Raw genomic sequence first — 16,206 nt, 5'->3', positions numbered from 1 at the left:
CCAGATTTACATAAAAAACATCAATAAGGATATTTCCATTAATGCAATCAAAAGTTTAAATATTGTAAACAATTTCCGTTGTAGAGATTTCGTGTTATGCATTCCTGGACCGCCATAAAAAGGATTTATACGTTTAGTTTTTTTTTTTTTTCTTTTGTGTTTTGAAAATTAAGTCCAAACCCTTAAGGTTTTTATTGATACCAGAAACAACAGCTTAGTTGCACCATTAAAGTGCAAAAGACGCTACATTTGAAAATGGAAGTCTTGTAAGACAAAGCTATTGCAAAGAAGCACTTCTATGCTATTTGTAAAGCTGCTTTCAGCATCGAGCTGAACTTTTTAAGATCACATGTCCTCATCACACAGGCGAGATGGTCTTTCTTCAGCGTATTGGCTGGGTCCACAACCATCATGCCTCGTCCCAGCTGACCTTGTACCTCCACACGTACGGCACACTGTAAGCTCTCTGTGATCACGCTGCTGTCCACGCAAGCTGCCACAGCGAAGGCGTCGTAGGGTACAAACCCGTGCCCAAAGAGCAAATCCTTGTTGATGGTGCGAGGTTCTTTGGAGTAGGCCCAGCACTTGGAGGTTATCTTCTTCATGAACCGAGCAGCTGATGTATCCTGATTGACCAGCTCATCAAAACTCTCCTGGAAAAAATTAAGCGCATAAATTAATCAGGCTTAGAATAAATTCAGGTTCAATTGGATTTTGCTCACAATACGCATATCTTACCCAAGATAGTTTGTTTCTGCAAGTGAACTCCCAGGTTGCGATGTGTGTTGAGCAGGTATATTCCTCCAAAACTACATAAGCTGATTCAGCGTCCATACTAAAATTAAACTCTGCAGATGGTGTTAGATTTCCCTTGCCTAGAAAATGAAGAGTGGTCAGATGAAGCTCTGTAGGAAGCACCCTGATTGGGGTATGTGTCCCGACCAGTGCTGTTCTTTGCCACTGCCTTGGTTTTCATGTAAGACATAATCACTGATATGAAAAGTACAATGTGTTGCCATCCGTTTAAGGTGGCCAGTTTTTGTACTGCAGCTACTTTTCTTACCTTCCATGTTACCGCCCATAATGTACAGATCCTTGAGTTTCTGAGGGAAGGTGGGATCTAATCTCACGGCCAAAGCCAAGTTAGTCAATGGACCGAGAGCTATGAGAGATACCTGCGTGAAAGTAAACAAAGTGCATTCCATTGTGGACCAGAAGATGGCAGCACAAAATTAACCAGAAACAGCACTCTAACCCACCCTTGTCTAATATTTGAGTGCCCTTTAAGATATTTCTCACACTTTTGCAGGATTGTCAATGCTGCTTAATTTAAACCTTTTTATTATTATTATTTTAAATTAAACTAGGGGTGTCAATAATATTCAAATGTTTCAGAATTCCAGAAGTTTCAAAAACGAAACATTCTCAATGGTTTCTAACATATTACTGGACTATATGTCCTACTTGTTTGTGATTACAGGGTTTTTTCATTCAGTTTATTCATTTCTATCAGATTTTACAACCCTAATTCTTAAACAAAAATGGAAGTTATTAAGGGAATGAATTAAAATAATCAATAAAAGCAGCTGATAGACGTTTTTAGCCGTTGTTCGGTTTTCAGCTTCATCTTGTAGTCTATGAGGATGACCTAGGATGTCTTTATGCAATTTTCTTCTTTACTAAATTAAAAATATATATTTGATATATAGTCGGAATTATTAATTAGTTATTGCTTACCTCTCCCTGGTTTTCATTCACCAGTCTTATCAAAGCATGAACGGCGTGCTCTTTCTGAATCTGCCCTTTCCAAGTCTCAGAGCTCTCCAGAACATCTCCAAGTCCATCTGTGCCAAAGTGATCTTTAAATCCGGCCACGGGTCCGAGTAGAGGACCAGCAGACCCTTTAAAAACTGGAATCTGAGGTCAAACAATGCGATACGATGAATTCATACCATATTAGTTCTTGACAGTAGGTATAACTGCATATAAGTTCTTGGTACAGCTATAAGTGCACTCACCTTGGTTTGCTGACAGACTGTGAGAACCCGCGTCACATTCTGACACACATGATCAACATCAGTGTTCCCGAAGCAGCAGGTGATGCCCAACACCTTTACACCAGGAGCTGCTAGAGCCACTACGATAGCCAGAGCATCATCTATGCCACAGTCTGTGTCGATTATCAGCAGCTTCTCAGCCATGCTGCTTAGATTCTGGAAACATCAGTCTGGTAAGGACACTTAATCTCATACAAGAAGGAATACAGGGTTGAGAGGTTAACTATGGAGAGATTAGTAACTAATAGTTAATTTGTAACCAACCCAGTACTTGGTTGCACCATTTGTTCTTAAAGTGGGATATAGCAAAGTTTTATTTAAAGCTATGTGTAACCAAGCTAACAAGAAGTCTGAAGTGATAAAATAAGAGATTTGCGTGATGTGTTAAAAAAATGAATGCCCCCGAAATTATTCCCTAATATATATTTTCTTTATTATTACAGCTGCAAGAATAAACTATACGAAGTTTTAATCGGGTCACAAATCTTACACTGCAAAAGCGCATACGCCTTTGTAAGGGGAAAACACTTTTAATAAATAATTTCAGCTTCAGTTTTAACACTTTAGTAACCGTGTTTAGTAGCGCTCACCTTCCCCGGTCTGGCACCTGCTTCGGTTCAGTTCATTGACGAGCAGTTCAGTCCACTTTTAAGACAACCACGCTCTACTTCCTCCGAAACATTTCACCGAGGGAGGTGGGACTACCCTGAAGACTATCAGCATTCGCAAAACTGTCTATCCTATCATGAAATGTTTTACACGGGCATTCTTACGATGCCCACGTTGTTATGTTAGGCTGTTATTTAGGTCGTTCCAACCCGATGTTAATAAACATGTCTAATCTTTACGTGCACGGACACCCCTGTGTTTGAGATTGGTTTAGCCCATAGAAACACGGCTAGGCGATCCAACAGAGAGGTCGAGCAGCGCAGTGTAATTAATATATTCCTGCAGATTTGTCCAGGTAGGTGGGGATTTGCCCTTTTTGCATTATTTTAAAGATGGTTAAGTAAATCTGGATGCGTATTAGCGTCCCGAATGGCGTTTGGCGTTCTTTCGAAGAGCCTATTGATGGCTAACTGATGCTGCTTCGCTATCACTGTATTCATATGTCTGCATTATTTATACGTGTCTTCGGCGGTTTAAATTTATATTGTGGGGTTTTATCTTGTAATCTAACTTAGTCCTGAATTGTATTGTTGCCTTGCCGACCGTCGTCGATTAAGAATGACCTAAACAATGATAGTGTTGACGACGACGATGATGGGGATGATGAAGGTGGAAAATAAACCATGTGGTACGACGCTTTCATCTGTTTAAACGATAAAACACAGTTGAAAGCTGCTGTCAGTGTCATTTCTGACTGGCCCATTGTTTTTTATCCCAGAATTCATCTATAGCAGTCTCTGGCCTAGTTTAGGACTATATAATCATAAATAATCATGGTGATGGTTACCAGTGTCACACCACCACACCTTCCAGCAAACTTTTATTATTGCAGGTATTTGTTTTTGCTTGCATTATTATTATTTTTTCAGAGCTGCACAGATTAGCTTCAGATTGTAGTCTGTTGCTATTACAGATTACATGGTGAAAACTGTAGTTAATAACATGAGCTAAAACGAATAACCTAGATTATGTATTATTATTATTATTATTATTATTTTACATTATTTTAAAATGTAATGTACTCTATTTGCAAATATTTTGGAATTTTTGGAATCTGAGTACATAGACCAGATTACATGTTACAGGTTACTACCCAGAACTGGTTAAAAAAAAAAGGCTAAAATCCAAAGCAACCTTAAAATATTATTCATATTTAGGGATCCGTGTTGCATAACAAACCATGAAAACCATGAATCAGAAACCTTCATGACTGTGACAGGTGTATTTCTGCACTTGGCATAATCCTAAGAAAATTACTGATGCACATGTCTCAGAAATTAATTAAAATATCTTTAAATTCAAATAAATAAATGGATTTTAAAAAAAGTGTAAACATTTTTGTTCAGTACATTTTTTTAATCACTCTTATTGAGCAAGGATACGTTAAAACAATAAAAAATGACAGTACAGACAAACGATTTCTATTTCATATAAAAGCTTTTTTTCATATAAAAGTTTTTTTAATTTATTGTTTATTCATTTTATATATTATGCATTTTTTTCCCATCATGTACAGCTTCTTAGTATCTGTCTTTCTGTCTTGTCCTTAATTGTAGTCCGTGGATGAGATTCCTTCTTGAGCTCTCTTCTTGGATCAAGAACGTCACAGCTGGAGAACATCTGTACGTTATTCTCGTAACCATCATCCCAGTTCTCCGTTCAATGCCTAACACTGTGGAAAGTGAAGGCGCCAAGGTATCTGCTAGTACTGATCAGGAGGCCCCAGCACGGGCCCCGACCAGAGAGGATGAGCGTGAGCGCAGCTTCCTGAGTCCGATGACGCGTGATGCGCTGCGGGTACGACGGGCCTCCAGCGCAGAGCTCCAGCTTCCATGGACCTGCCCTGTAACACACTCCAGAGAGAAGTTCTACACCGTCTGCTCGGACTGAAAGAAAAGTCACGCTGCTCACAGAAATAACTGAGCTCTGACCAATCATCACCTCTGAAGATGTTTTTCAACGCTTCAACAGACCAATCCAGACACCACAACACTAGTCAAGAGCAGCGCTGCCACCCCCTCCCAGAGTCACTCGGGGGGGAAAAGTGTGTCCTTAGATGGGAACTGTGAAATGGAGGTTGTGTCATCCGGCAACAAGCCTGTGCTCGCCTGGGAGATCGACACCTCTGATTTTGATGCGTTTTAACACGGAAAGCCAGAACAAGTAGGTGTCTTTCCAAAAAAAGATTAAAGACATCTGCATGCTGAGGTTTCAAACTGCAGCCAAGGCACATCAACAGACGAAAAAATGAGCATATCAAGAAAAGAACACTGTCCCTACTGTGAAACATGGAGGAGGCTCTGTTATGTTCTGGGGCTGCTTTGCTGCGCCTGGCACAGGGTGTCTTGAATCTGTGCAGGGTACAATGAAATCTCAAGACTATCAAGGAATTCAGAGAGGGTCAGAAAGCTTGGTCTCAGTCGCAGGTCATGGTCTTGCAACAGGACAATGACCCAAAACACACCGCTAAAAACACCCAAGAATGGCTAAGAGAGAAAAAAATTGGACTATTTGTAAGAGTGGCCTTCTATGAGCCCTGACCTCAATCCTATTGAGCATCTTTGGGACAGTCTGGAACTGAATTTGAGACTCAAGGAATTCTAGAGAGAAATGTACTAGCCAGTGTCAGAAAAAAACTTAAAATGTTAAATAATAAATAATCAAAAATGTTAAATATGGAAAAGGCACCCTTCAAACCGGACACAACTTTTTTTTAGAGCTGCAGAAGTGACAGTTACAATTAAACACACTAATATATACAGGTGTATGTATGACTATCATTATATGTCAGATTAAAGTTATTTCTGTGACCATTGTGAGTTTTTCTTTCATTGACCAAAGGGTACCAACAATTTTGTCCACGTCTATATATATATATATATATATATATATATATATATATATTATATTATATTATATTTGACAACATAAAATAAAATTTTGGGAGGGTTTAATTTTGTTGTATTTAATATTACACTTTCTATCTTTCTCACACAATATAAGTGGATTTTAAAACATGAAAATATATAGCTGCCTACACTACCAGTCAAACGTTTTTGAACGGTAAGATATTTAATGTTTAATGAATTGTGTTCTACTCACCAACTTTGCATTTATTAGATCCTAAACACAACAAAAAGTTGTAATTTTGTGAAATATTTTATTGCTTAAAATAACTGCTTTCTATTTGAATATATTTTAAAATGAAATTTAATCATGTGATCAAAGCTAAATTTTAGTATCATTACTCCAGTCCTCAGTGATCCTTCAGAAATCATTCTATTATGCTGAACAAGAAATTTTTTTATTATTATGATTATTAATATTTAAAACAGGTTTTTTTCAGCATTTTCTGCATTAAATTGATAGCCTAAGCTTCATAGCCCACAGTGAATGATGACAAAGGCATTTATAATGCCACATATTTCTATTTCAGATCATTTTCAGATGCTGTTCTTCTGAACTTTCTATTCACCAAAGATTCCTGAACAAATTCTACTGTTTTCAACATTAAAATAATTTTTTTTGCAGCAAATCAAAGATCACGTAACCGAAGTAATAATGCTAATTATTAATAATAATGCTGAAATCATAGGAATGAATAACATTTTAAAATATATTCCAATAGCAAGCAGTTGTTTTAAATATTAAAAATATTTCACAATATTACTGCTTTTGCTGGGTTTCAGATCAAATAAAGCAGGCTTGGTGAGCAGAGGAGTATTCTTTAAAAAGCATTAAAAATCCTACTGTTCATAAACCTTTGACTGGTCAGGTATGTATTTCAGGATTAGCATCATCTTTTTTGGGGGTCTTTGTGATCAAAAATACTAAAACCCCTGCTGTAGACCTCATATCACCTTTTAACACCCTTTATATATCGAGGCTTATAAACTATGACGATAATCTTCTTTTCAGTAAAATAATTATGAAAATATCAGGGTCATTTTCAATCTACAAGCTGTTATAGAAATATGCCAAGAAAATGAGCTCATACTGACCATCTGCTGTGGTTTATGTAACTCCAGAAATGGCCTCACTGACACTAGTGACTGTGTCACATGGTTTTCACCTCATGGGGAACAGACTATGTATTAAATTGTAATTAATCCCAGATTTAGAGTTTATAGACAGAATGTATTGGAAGTGTGCCATCCCTCATTTACTTGATCAAAAGAAGTCTAGGGATAACTCCAAGATCGCTGATCTGAGGAATCGTTGCCGAGACAAAGAGCAGAGGGAAAATTTGGCTCTTTACAAGTTTAATAAAGCTTAACATTGAGCCTACTTTTATCCAAACTCCAGCTAAGCCATTCTTCATTGCGCTTTAAGAATGTACTTGATCCTAGCAGATAATGCGGTCGCAGATTTCAACCAGCGTGAGTCTAACATATTAGTTAAGATTGTTAATTAAAAGATTAAGCCTGCGTTGTTTCTCAGGTAATTTCAAGAAATTCAACTCTAAGAAAATGAAATCATCGGACAGGCCAAGCAGAAACCTGCAGGATCTCCCACCACAAGCTTCTCTGGAGGAGATCAAACAGAGAAAAGTCTTGGACCTCCGTAGATGGTGATGCACTCGTCGGAAAGAGAAATGCAATTAAAAAAAAAACAAAAAAAGCAAGTTGAAATATTTTTTGCATTAACATTTGTTGCCTCTGATGTTGTAGGTACTGCATCAGCCGCCCTCAATATAAGACGTCGTGTGGGATCTCCTCACTTGTCTCTTGCTGGAACTTTCTCTACAGTACTTTAGGAGCAGGCAGGTCTGTGTGCACTTAGCTGAGATGTATGGCATTTTTCATTTGAGAAAATACTTCAGATGGTGAATTCTAGAAATCGTAAATAGGGCTCTGATTTAATTAAGCTCAATTTTTTCAAATTATACCAAGGAATGGGTTTTTTAGGAGCAAAAAACGGAACATTCATTTGATGTATTTTAAGGTTTCTAATCTGGTCTGGTAGACATTGCAAAGAGTAACCTTTAAGATTTTTTTCAGTCTCCCACCTATTTCTCAAGAAGAAGCCCTGCACATACTTGGTTTCCAGCCTCCGTTTGAAGATATCAAGTTTGGACCATTCACTGGCAATGCCACTTTAATGCGGTAAGATTACTGTATTTAGCCTACTGCTTTTCAACCGTTTCTCAAAATGTGCTAAAATTCATTAATAAATACATTACTGCTAAAAGGTTTAGGGTCTTTAATGTCTCTTATGTTCATCATGTATTGTGAAACAGTAAAAATCTGCCAAAAATACTGGGAAATATTAGTACGTCACTCATTGTGTCACATTTGACTAATTTAATGCATGCTTGCTGAATAAAATATTTAGTAAAAACAACAACAACAAAAAACGTACTGACCCCAAAGGTTTGCTTTGTTTACATGTAGATGGTTCAGACAAATCAACGATAATTTTCGCGTCCGGGGATGCTCTTACATTCTGTACAAACCTCATGGGAAGCACAAGACAGCGGGAGAAACGGGTGTGTGAATCCTCAAACATTTTTCATGAGAACAGAGGCTACAGCAGCATACTGTTCTACAAAAACTTATTTTAAATTGAACTTTTTTACTATAATTACTTCCTTTCTTTCAGATGTGGTTTATATATCATATCATCAGGAAGTATTTTAACGGCGTGTTTCTTCATTGTAGCTGAGGGGGCGCTGTTAAAGCTGACGCAGGGACTGAAAGACGAATCCATGGCCTACATTTACCACTGTCAGAATCACTACTTCTGTCCTGTGGGATATGAAGCCACACCACTAAAAGCAGCCAAAGCATACAGGTATAACATACAGCAAGAATTTTAATTATTTAGTGTAAGAAATTTTAAATGTGTTATTGACTTCACTTGCACTACCAAACATTTTATTTTAAGCAATTTTTTGTGTGCCAGAAAATCTGTATATAGTGTTTTAATAAAAAAAACAAATTGTCATTAAATGTAAAGCTTTTTACATCACAGAATGAAAAATATATTTCAGGCAAACACGCATACAGATTTTTCTTTTTAGCTTTTCTTTTTCTTTTTAAAGAAATATTTTTGAAGGGATGCATTAAATTGATCAAAAATGAAAGTAAATATATTTATAATGTTGCAAAATGTTTCTATTTGGAAGTCTTCATCTTATATATCTTCATCAAAGAATCCTGAATATATATTGGGCTTTCATATTCAAAGCATGGTAGAATTATTTCTGAAGGAAAAAACAAAGACTTTGAATTACAGGAAATTACACTGTCAAATGTATTCAAATAAAAAATATATGTATTTAAATTGTTTTTTCACAATATTATATATTATTTATATTATTTTTCACAATTGATCAGATTAATGCAGCCTAGGAACCTTTCCACAAGAAGTCTTATCATCCCCAAAATGGCCATTATTATTGTGGAGCACCATTATCATATTATAAAAAGTCATGAAAATGTAAACTACATCGACTTGAATTCGAGAATGAAACTTTTTCTTTATTTTTACAGGGGGCCACTGCCACTTAATGAGATGGAGCATTGGATTCTCATTGGTGAACCAAGCAGGAAACACCCTGCAATCCACTGTAAAAAGTATGGTTCATTTAAAGCAGGGGTGTCAAACTCAATTCCTGGTGGGCCGGAGCCCTGCAGAGTTTAGATGCAACCCTAATTAAACACACCTGATCCAGCTAATCGAGTACTTCAGACATGCATAGTATATGTGTTTTAGCAGGGTTGAATCTAAACTCTGCAGGGCTCCGGCCCTCCTGGAATTGAGTTTGACACCCCTGATTTAAAGGCATTGTACTCCTTGGTCAAATAATGAAATTATGATTCCTAATTTCTGACTTTGTTTATAATCAGATGGGCAGATATTGTGACGGATCTGAACACCCAAAACCCAGAATACTTAGACATTCGCCACATAGAGAGAGGCATTCAGTATCGCAAAACCAAAAAGGTAAGGAACGTCAAGACTATAGTGGTGGTACTTCTACTGTAACCTGAATATTAAAAGGAATTATGTAAGAAAGCGTCTGAATGTATGCCACGAAGTGTAGAAGTCCCGCAACCTGATTTCTTCATAGGTCGGAGGCAATCTGCATTGCATCATGGCCTTCCAGAGAGTCAACTGGCAAAAGTTGGGACCATGGGCACTGAATCTGGAAAATCTGAGGCATGATCTCCACCATCAGGCACCAGAACACAGAGGTCAAGCAGCGCCAGAGGATGGTTCTGAGGAGCGAGCCGTGAAACACTTGGGCAGATCCCTCAGCATGGGGAACAAGTCTGAGAATGCCTGGAAGCGTATGTCCAACACTGCAGAGTACAGGCACAGAAGCTCTCCAGACAGTGACCTGGATGAAGACATAACTGACTAACTGGGTCCAACCCTCCTCCCGAAGAGCCAATTGAGTTTTCGACAGATTTAAACAAGAATATTTACCTTCCCAGGTTGTTAGCAACAGTGGAAAGTTAGAATTGCATATCATAGTTGAGGTTGTAAGCCAAATGCTCTGGTAACTATAAGGATGCTGGTTTGATGCCCATAAGGAAGAAGCCATTCATGCAGTATGCCACAATTTTACAGCAAATTCCAGTAATGTGGCATTAAATTAAGATTAGAAATACTTCACAATGGCCCTCTGAGTCACGTCCTGTAAGTCAAAATGCTGCTTTCTTTAAAGATATAAACCAATCATTAAGTAAATGTGCAATTAACTGCACTAAAGGTGCGGCCATTTATTATTTTGCACATTTTCACAGGTGAAATCCAGCAATTTCAACGGGAATCCTCACAATCAGGAATTTCACATCAGGGAAAAAAGATTTCCCTAGTTTTTGCAGTTGGTTAAAGTTGGTCACGTCGCGTTGGCCAACAAAAAAACCGCTTGGTTTGAAAGTGACTACGCTTCATAGATTGCTACACTATACACGGTGGACAATTTTTGCCCACAGAATTTCTGAACGCACCTTAAATGTACCAAGAACATGAAGTGAATATTTGATTTTCTGATCAATAGCATCATTCCATTACAGTTGTGTACTATTTGGTGGATTTATACGCTACTGATTGTTGATCATTGGAGGACAGTGTGGAGACTGGTTCTACTATTGTATAAACAAAAAATGGCTTTATTAATGTAAGTCTAAAAAACACAAACTAAGTCGAGGTCATCATAAAGACATCAGACTGTTTAATAATGTGACCATTTGATATTTCAATGGATCTGATTGTGACATAGTCCAATAAGATGGTGCCATCTTATTGTAAATAGCAACTTGAAGGATTACAATTCCGGCCTTTGTGAAACGCTGTGAGCTAAGATTGCATGATCGCTTTCATGTCATGTGAATTGTGATTGGTTTTTCTTTTAACACAGCCGCATATTATGTATAATGTTTTAGTCACCACAAAGCTCATACTCATGTGAATTTAGTGTGTTGGTATTATTTTTATTTATAAATAAAATATTTATACACCTTCTTACACATCACTGCATTATTTCAGAATAAACCAAATGATGTCATGGCGTTTAGTGAGTCACGGCTATACATGTAGATGTTGTTTCAGCTCAGTTATATCAGCTGGACCAACACGGCAGCAGCCACCTGTTGACAGAAATCAGCTCTCTGAGTCAGCGCAACTGGAAAGAACAAGTCATAGTATAAGTTTACAGCCAAGCTTATTTGCTGGTACAAATAATACCAACCAATCCACAAAGCCCCTTGTTCTTTCCAGTCGAGACTTAGTTTGGCAAATGACGTCTGTTTTTTAGCTTTCCACCTGAAATAGCCACAAAACAGCCACTCACACAATCAAACTACTGAGACAAATCAGTAAATAGCTTCAGGATTCTCATATTTTTTATATTTGTGATTATTGGTTTATATTAACATTTTTGAGGATCTTATGCTTGCTGGGGCTGAATTTATTTATGGAAATATATATTAAAAAATGAAAATATTATTCAAATTTAAAACAACCGTTAGAAATCAGAATTCCAGTGTTCGTTGTCTTTCAGAAATAATTTAATAGGCTGATTTGGTGCTCAAGAAAGATTTTTTATCAATGTTTATTTTTTTTTCCCCATTGAAATTTTTTTTTTCATGAAAAAAGTCTTGATGGTTATACAATTTTTTTTTGGTTTTGAAATGTACACAATTTAACAGCAGTGTATTAAAGGTTTATCAATAAATATATTTTTAGGGCTTTCTGAAATGTTTTATTTTTCTTTATTGAAACAAACTTGATTTAAAACTGTATTTACTTAAAAATGAAAAATAAAATAAAATAAAAAGATGTAGAAAATACCATTTAAGATAGGGAATATTTCTGAGATGAGACATATATATTCCATGTTTTTTTCCCCAAGTATGGAAATTATCGTTTTAAAATTTTTATATTTTTTTCAAATAGAGACAAAAATCTATGGCAATTATAACTTTCCTTTGTTATTTACTGATTAATCTTACCCTGTTTTGGAGTCCCATTCTTCTCCACTGTTAGGATAGACCACCCAGCTCAAATCTGCTTTCTTGTGTGACTTGGCTGACTCTAGAAGTGGTTTCACTAAAGAAGCGGGACAACAGTTCACCCCTATGGCCACCAGTTGTGAGGACCTACAAGCCACCTGAACCGCCTCAGAAAATCTCCTGCCGCTTGCAATACTATGAATGTCCTGAAACACATAAACTGCATTAAAAGCAATGTCTAATTCGTGAGCATAAACAGATGCAAGTGTTTTATGAATTAAATGTATCATTCGATTTCATAACATAACATATAAGAATCAGTCACCTTACAAGAAAAGGAAAGCCAGGCTTTAGCTTCTGGAAATTCTTTGAGTACTTCCACCAAAGCCTCAGCCTCTTTGAGACCTGGAATGGTCTCCATGGCAACAAGATCAGCGCCTGCTTTTACTAAGCACTGGATCTGTGGACGATGCCAGTTTTTCAACTCCTAGGACAAAAGAGAAACCATGCACTTGAAATTCTTGCGTGGTGGCAGCTTGGGTGGACAGAGAGCTTCATCCTGCATTACCTCCACTGTCATCTCGTCCTCATAGGCTCCTGTGTACTCTGACCCGTCATGTAAAAACGCCCCATATGGACCCAATGAACCTGCAACCACCGGCTCTCTTCTGTCTTCTGTGGCAATTATTAATTTTTTGGATTAAATCGTAGCTGGTGTCTCTACATTTTTTTTCAGAAATCAGAACTGATGATTTAGCAGAAGTAGACTTTCACACACCTGATACGGGTGAGTGAGACATGAACTCGCGGACCGTCTCTTTTGCCAGTTGAACCCCTGACATTATCGTCCGCTGAGCTTCCTCAGGCCGCAGATCGAGATATTTCACAAATCCCTCGACGCTGGCCTGATATGTGGCTGTTGTTATAACATCAGAACCGCTTTGAAGATATCTATTAAAACGAGATAAATCAATCGTTCATCGAATATTGAACTGTCCTTGTCAAATAATAGAAGCATACAAATGAATGATACGGTGGAGAGATTTTAGGTTAGAAATGATAAAATTTAAATACACGTGTGAAGAAAAAAATATAAGCGCGTATTCAAAACAAAGTCTGGGGTCATTATGTTTTTGCATTTAGTTTCTTACCAAGTCTGCATGTATTTAATGTATTTTATTACACATATAGTAAAAACACTAATATTGTGAAATGCTATTAAATTATAAAATAACACTTTATTTGAACATTAGCTCAAACATCAGCTTTAAACACGGCAGCATGAAATAAACAAGAATATCAGGTAGGCAGGCAGCGCAGAATGGAAAGAACAAAATCACACGTATAAGTTTACAGCCAGATCTTATTTGCGGTACTGAAAACACCAACCAATCCACAAAGCCCCTTGTTCTTTCCAGTCGAGACTTAGTTTGGCAAATGACGTCTGTTTTTAGCTTTCCACCTGAAATAGCCACAAAACAGCCACTCACACAATCAAACTACTGAGACAAATCAGTAAATAGCTTCAGGATTCTCATATTTTTTTATATTTGTGATTATTGGTTTATATTAACATTTTTGAGGATCTTATGCTTGCTGGGGCTGAATTTATTTATGGAAATATATATTAAAAAATGAAAATATTATTCAAATTTAAAACAACCGTTAGAAATCAGAATTCCAGTGTTAGTTGTCTTTCAGAAATAATTTAATAGGCTGATTTGGTGCTCAAGAAAGATTTTTTATCAATGTTTATTTTTTTCCCATTGAAATTTTTTTTTTTTTCCCCATTTCATGAAAAAGTCTTAATGGTTATACAATTTTTTTGGTTTTGAAATGTACACAATTTAACAGCAGTGTATTAAAGGTTTATCAATAAATATATTTTTAGGGCTTTCTGAAATGTTTTATTTTTCTTTATTGAAACAAACTTGATTTAAAACTGTATTTACTTAAAATGAAAAATAAAATAAAATAAAAGATGTAGAAAATACCATTTAAGATAGGGAATATTTCTGAGATGAGACATATATATTCCATGTTTTTTTCCCCAAGTATGGAAATTATCGTTTTAAAATTTTTATATTTTTTTCAAATAGAGACAAAAATCTATGGCAATTATAACTTTCCTTTGTTATTTACTGATTAATCTTACCCTGTTTTGGAGTCCCATTCTTCTCCACTGTTAGGATAGACCACCCAGCTCAAATCTGCTTTCTTGTGTGACTTGGCTGACTCTAGAAGTGGTTTCACTAAAGAAGCGGGACAACAGTTCACCCCTATGGCCACCAGTTGTGAGGACCTACAAGCCACCTGAACCGCCTCAGAAAATCTCCTGCCGCTTGCAATACTATGAATGTCCTGAAACACATAAACTGCATTAAAAGCAATGTCTAATTCGTGAGCATAAACAGATGCAAGTTTTTTATGAATTAAATGTATCATTCGATTTCATAACATAACATATAAGAATCAGTCACCTTACAAGAAAAGGAAAGCCAGGCTTTAGCTTCTGGAAATTCTTTGAGTACTTCCACCAAAGCCTCAGCCTCTTTGAGACCTGGAATGGTCTCCATGGCAACAAGATCAGCGCCTGCTTTTACTAAGCACTGGATCTGTGGACGATGCCAGTTTTTCAACTCCTAGGACAAAAGAGAAACCATGCACTTGAAATTCTTGCGTGGTGGCAGCTTGGGTGGACAGAGAGCTTCATCCTGCATTACCTCCACTGTCATCTCGTCCTCATAGGCTCCTGTGTACTCTGACCCGTCATGTAAAACGACCCATATGGACCCAATGAACCTGCAACCACCGGCTCTCTTCTGTCTTCTGTGGCAATTATTAATTTTTGGATTAAATCGTAGCTGGTGTCTCTACATTTTTTTCAGAAATCAGAACTGATGATTTAGCAGAAGTAGACTTTCACACACCTGATACGGGTGAGTGAGGATGAACATGAACGCTGGACCGTCTCTTTTGCCAGTTGAACCCCTGACATTATCGTCCGCTGAGCTTCCTCAGGCCGCAGATCGAGATATTTCACAAATCCTCGACGCTGGCCTGATATGTGGCTGTTGTTATAACATCAGAACCGCTTTGAAGATATCTATTAAAACGAGATAAATCAATCGCTCATCGAATATTGAACTGTCCTTGTCAAATAATAGAAGCATACAAATGAATGATACGGTGGAGAGATTTTAGGTTAGAAATGATTAAATTTAAATACACGTGTGAAGAAAAAATATAAGCGTATTCAAAACAAAGTCTGGGGTCATTATGTTTTTGCATTTAGTTTCTTACCAAGTCTGCATGTATTTAATGTATTTTATTACACATAAAGTAAAAACACTAATATAGTGAAATGCTGTTAAAATATAAATATAACACTTATATTTGAACATTTTAAAACAAGTTATATATATGATATATATATATATATATAGAGAGATATATAATTAAATTGCTGTATGTATAATTAATATAAGGCAAAACTATTTTGCATTGGTTGACAACTCTGGTACAGAACATAATAAAGCCTGTAATTACCTGTAATGTACGTCCTTAACTGCCTGTGGATTTGTATGCAAAATTCTTGCACTCCATAGTGGATCACCCTGCAAACACAATACATGCCAGATTAAACCTGTGATTGTTGACAGCAAGTCTGTGTAATACTTAAGTTACCCACCTGTAATTGAAATCCACTTGCTTCAAGCTCTGTTGCTAAACCTCCATCTAAAATGAATGGACTGGGATCCATTCTGACTGCTGTGGTTCGTGGAAAACCTTTAAATTTTAAACTTCAGCTAACTAATAAATCCCGCTTGAAGCACAGCAAAAGACCTTTGTCTTACGCTTTCAAAGATTAGCAACGTTTTAAACCAAACCTAAACCTGGAAAGGATGTTAAAGTGTAGCTTAATAGTCCCTGAATGATAACGAAGCGAACTACTGTCAAAGTCCACATCATAACAAACCCATGTGCGAGCGGCAGTTGGCGGTTAAGGTCTGGAA

General features: G+C 36.8%; 2 protein-coding genes and 1 pseudogene across 5 annotated transcripts; 1 reads left to right on the top strand and 2 right to left on the bottom strand.

Annotated features, from left to right (window-relative positions):
- Positions 1–11: 11 nt before the first annotated feature.
- Positions 12–2,772, bottom strand: si:ch211-201h21.5 (uncharacterized protein LOC555526 homolog). The gene is made up of 6 exons (XM_043241552.1): positions 2,648–2,772; positions 2,019–2,213; positions 1,738–1,917; positions 1,064–1,175; positions 739–875; positions 12–653 (listed from the first exon to the last, which is right to left on the bottom strand). The coding sequence occupies exons 2-6, from the start codon at positions 2,199–2,201 to the stop codon at positions 297–299; spliced, it is 969 nt and encodes a 322-aa protein (XP_043097487.1). The 5' UTR covers positions 2,202–2,213; positions 2,648–2,772; the 3' UTR covers positions 12–296.
- Positions 2,773–2,875: 103 nt separating this feature from the next.
- Positions 2,876–11,204, top strand: LOC122346710 (annotated as a pseudogene).
- zgc:172121 (uncharacterized protein LOC337599 homolog) lies at positions 10,895–16,174 on the bottom strand. Of its 4 annotated transcripts, none has more exons than XM_043241551.1 (8): positions 15,882–16,169; positions 15,740–15,807; positions 12,969–13,141; positions 12,759–12,862; positions 12,516–12,677; positions 12,191–12,396; positions 11,428–11,501; positions 10,895–11,326 (listed from the first exon to the last, which is right to left on the bottom strand). In XM_043241551.1, exons 1-8 carry the CDS (start codon positions 15,951–15,953, stop codon positions 11,265–11,267), a joined length of 921 nt encoding a protein of 306 aa, XP_043097486.1. In that variant the 5' UTR covers positions 15,954–16,169; the 3' UTR covers positions 10,895–11,264. The 4 variants fall into 4 exon arrangements, with proteins under 4 accessions (XP_043097486.1, XP_043097485.1, XP_043097484.1 ...); XM_043241550.1 differs by having other exon boundaries at positions 12,759–12,865; positions 15,882–16,157; XM_043241549.1 differs by having other exon boundaries at positions 10,895–11,501; positions 15,882–16,174.
- Positions 16,175–16,206: the final 32 nt, after the last annotated feature.

The sequence above is a fragment of the Puntigrus tetrazona genome, chromosome 6, assembly GCF_018831695.1.
Source record: "Puntigrus tetrazona isolate hp1 chromosome 6, ASM1883169v1, whole genome shotgun sequence".
NCBI classification, from domain to species: domain Eukaryota; kingdom Metazoa; phylum Chordata; class Actinopteri; order Cypriniformes; family Cyprinidae; genus Puntigrus; species Puntigrus tetrazona.
This window is presented reverse-complemented; position numbering and strand designations above follow the sequence as displayed.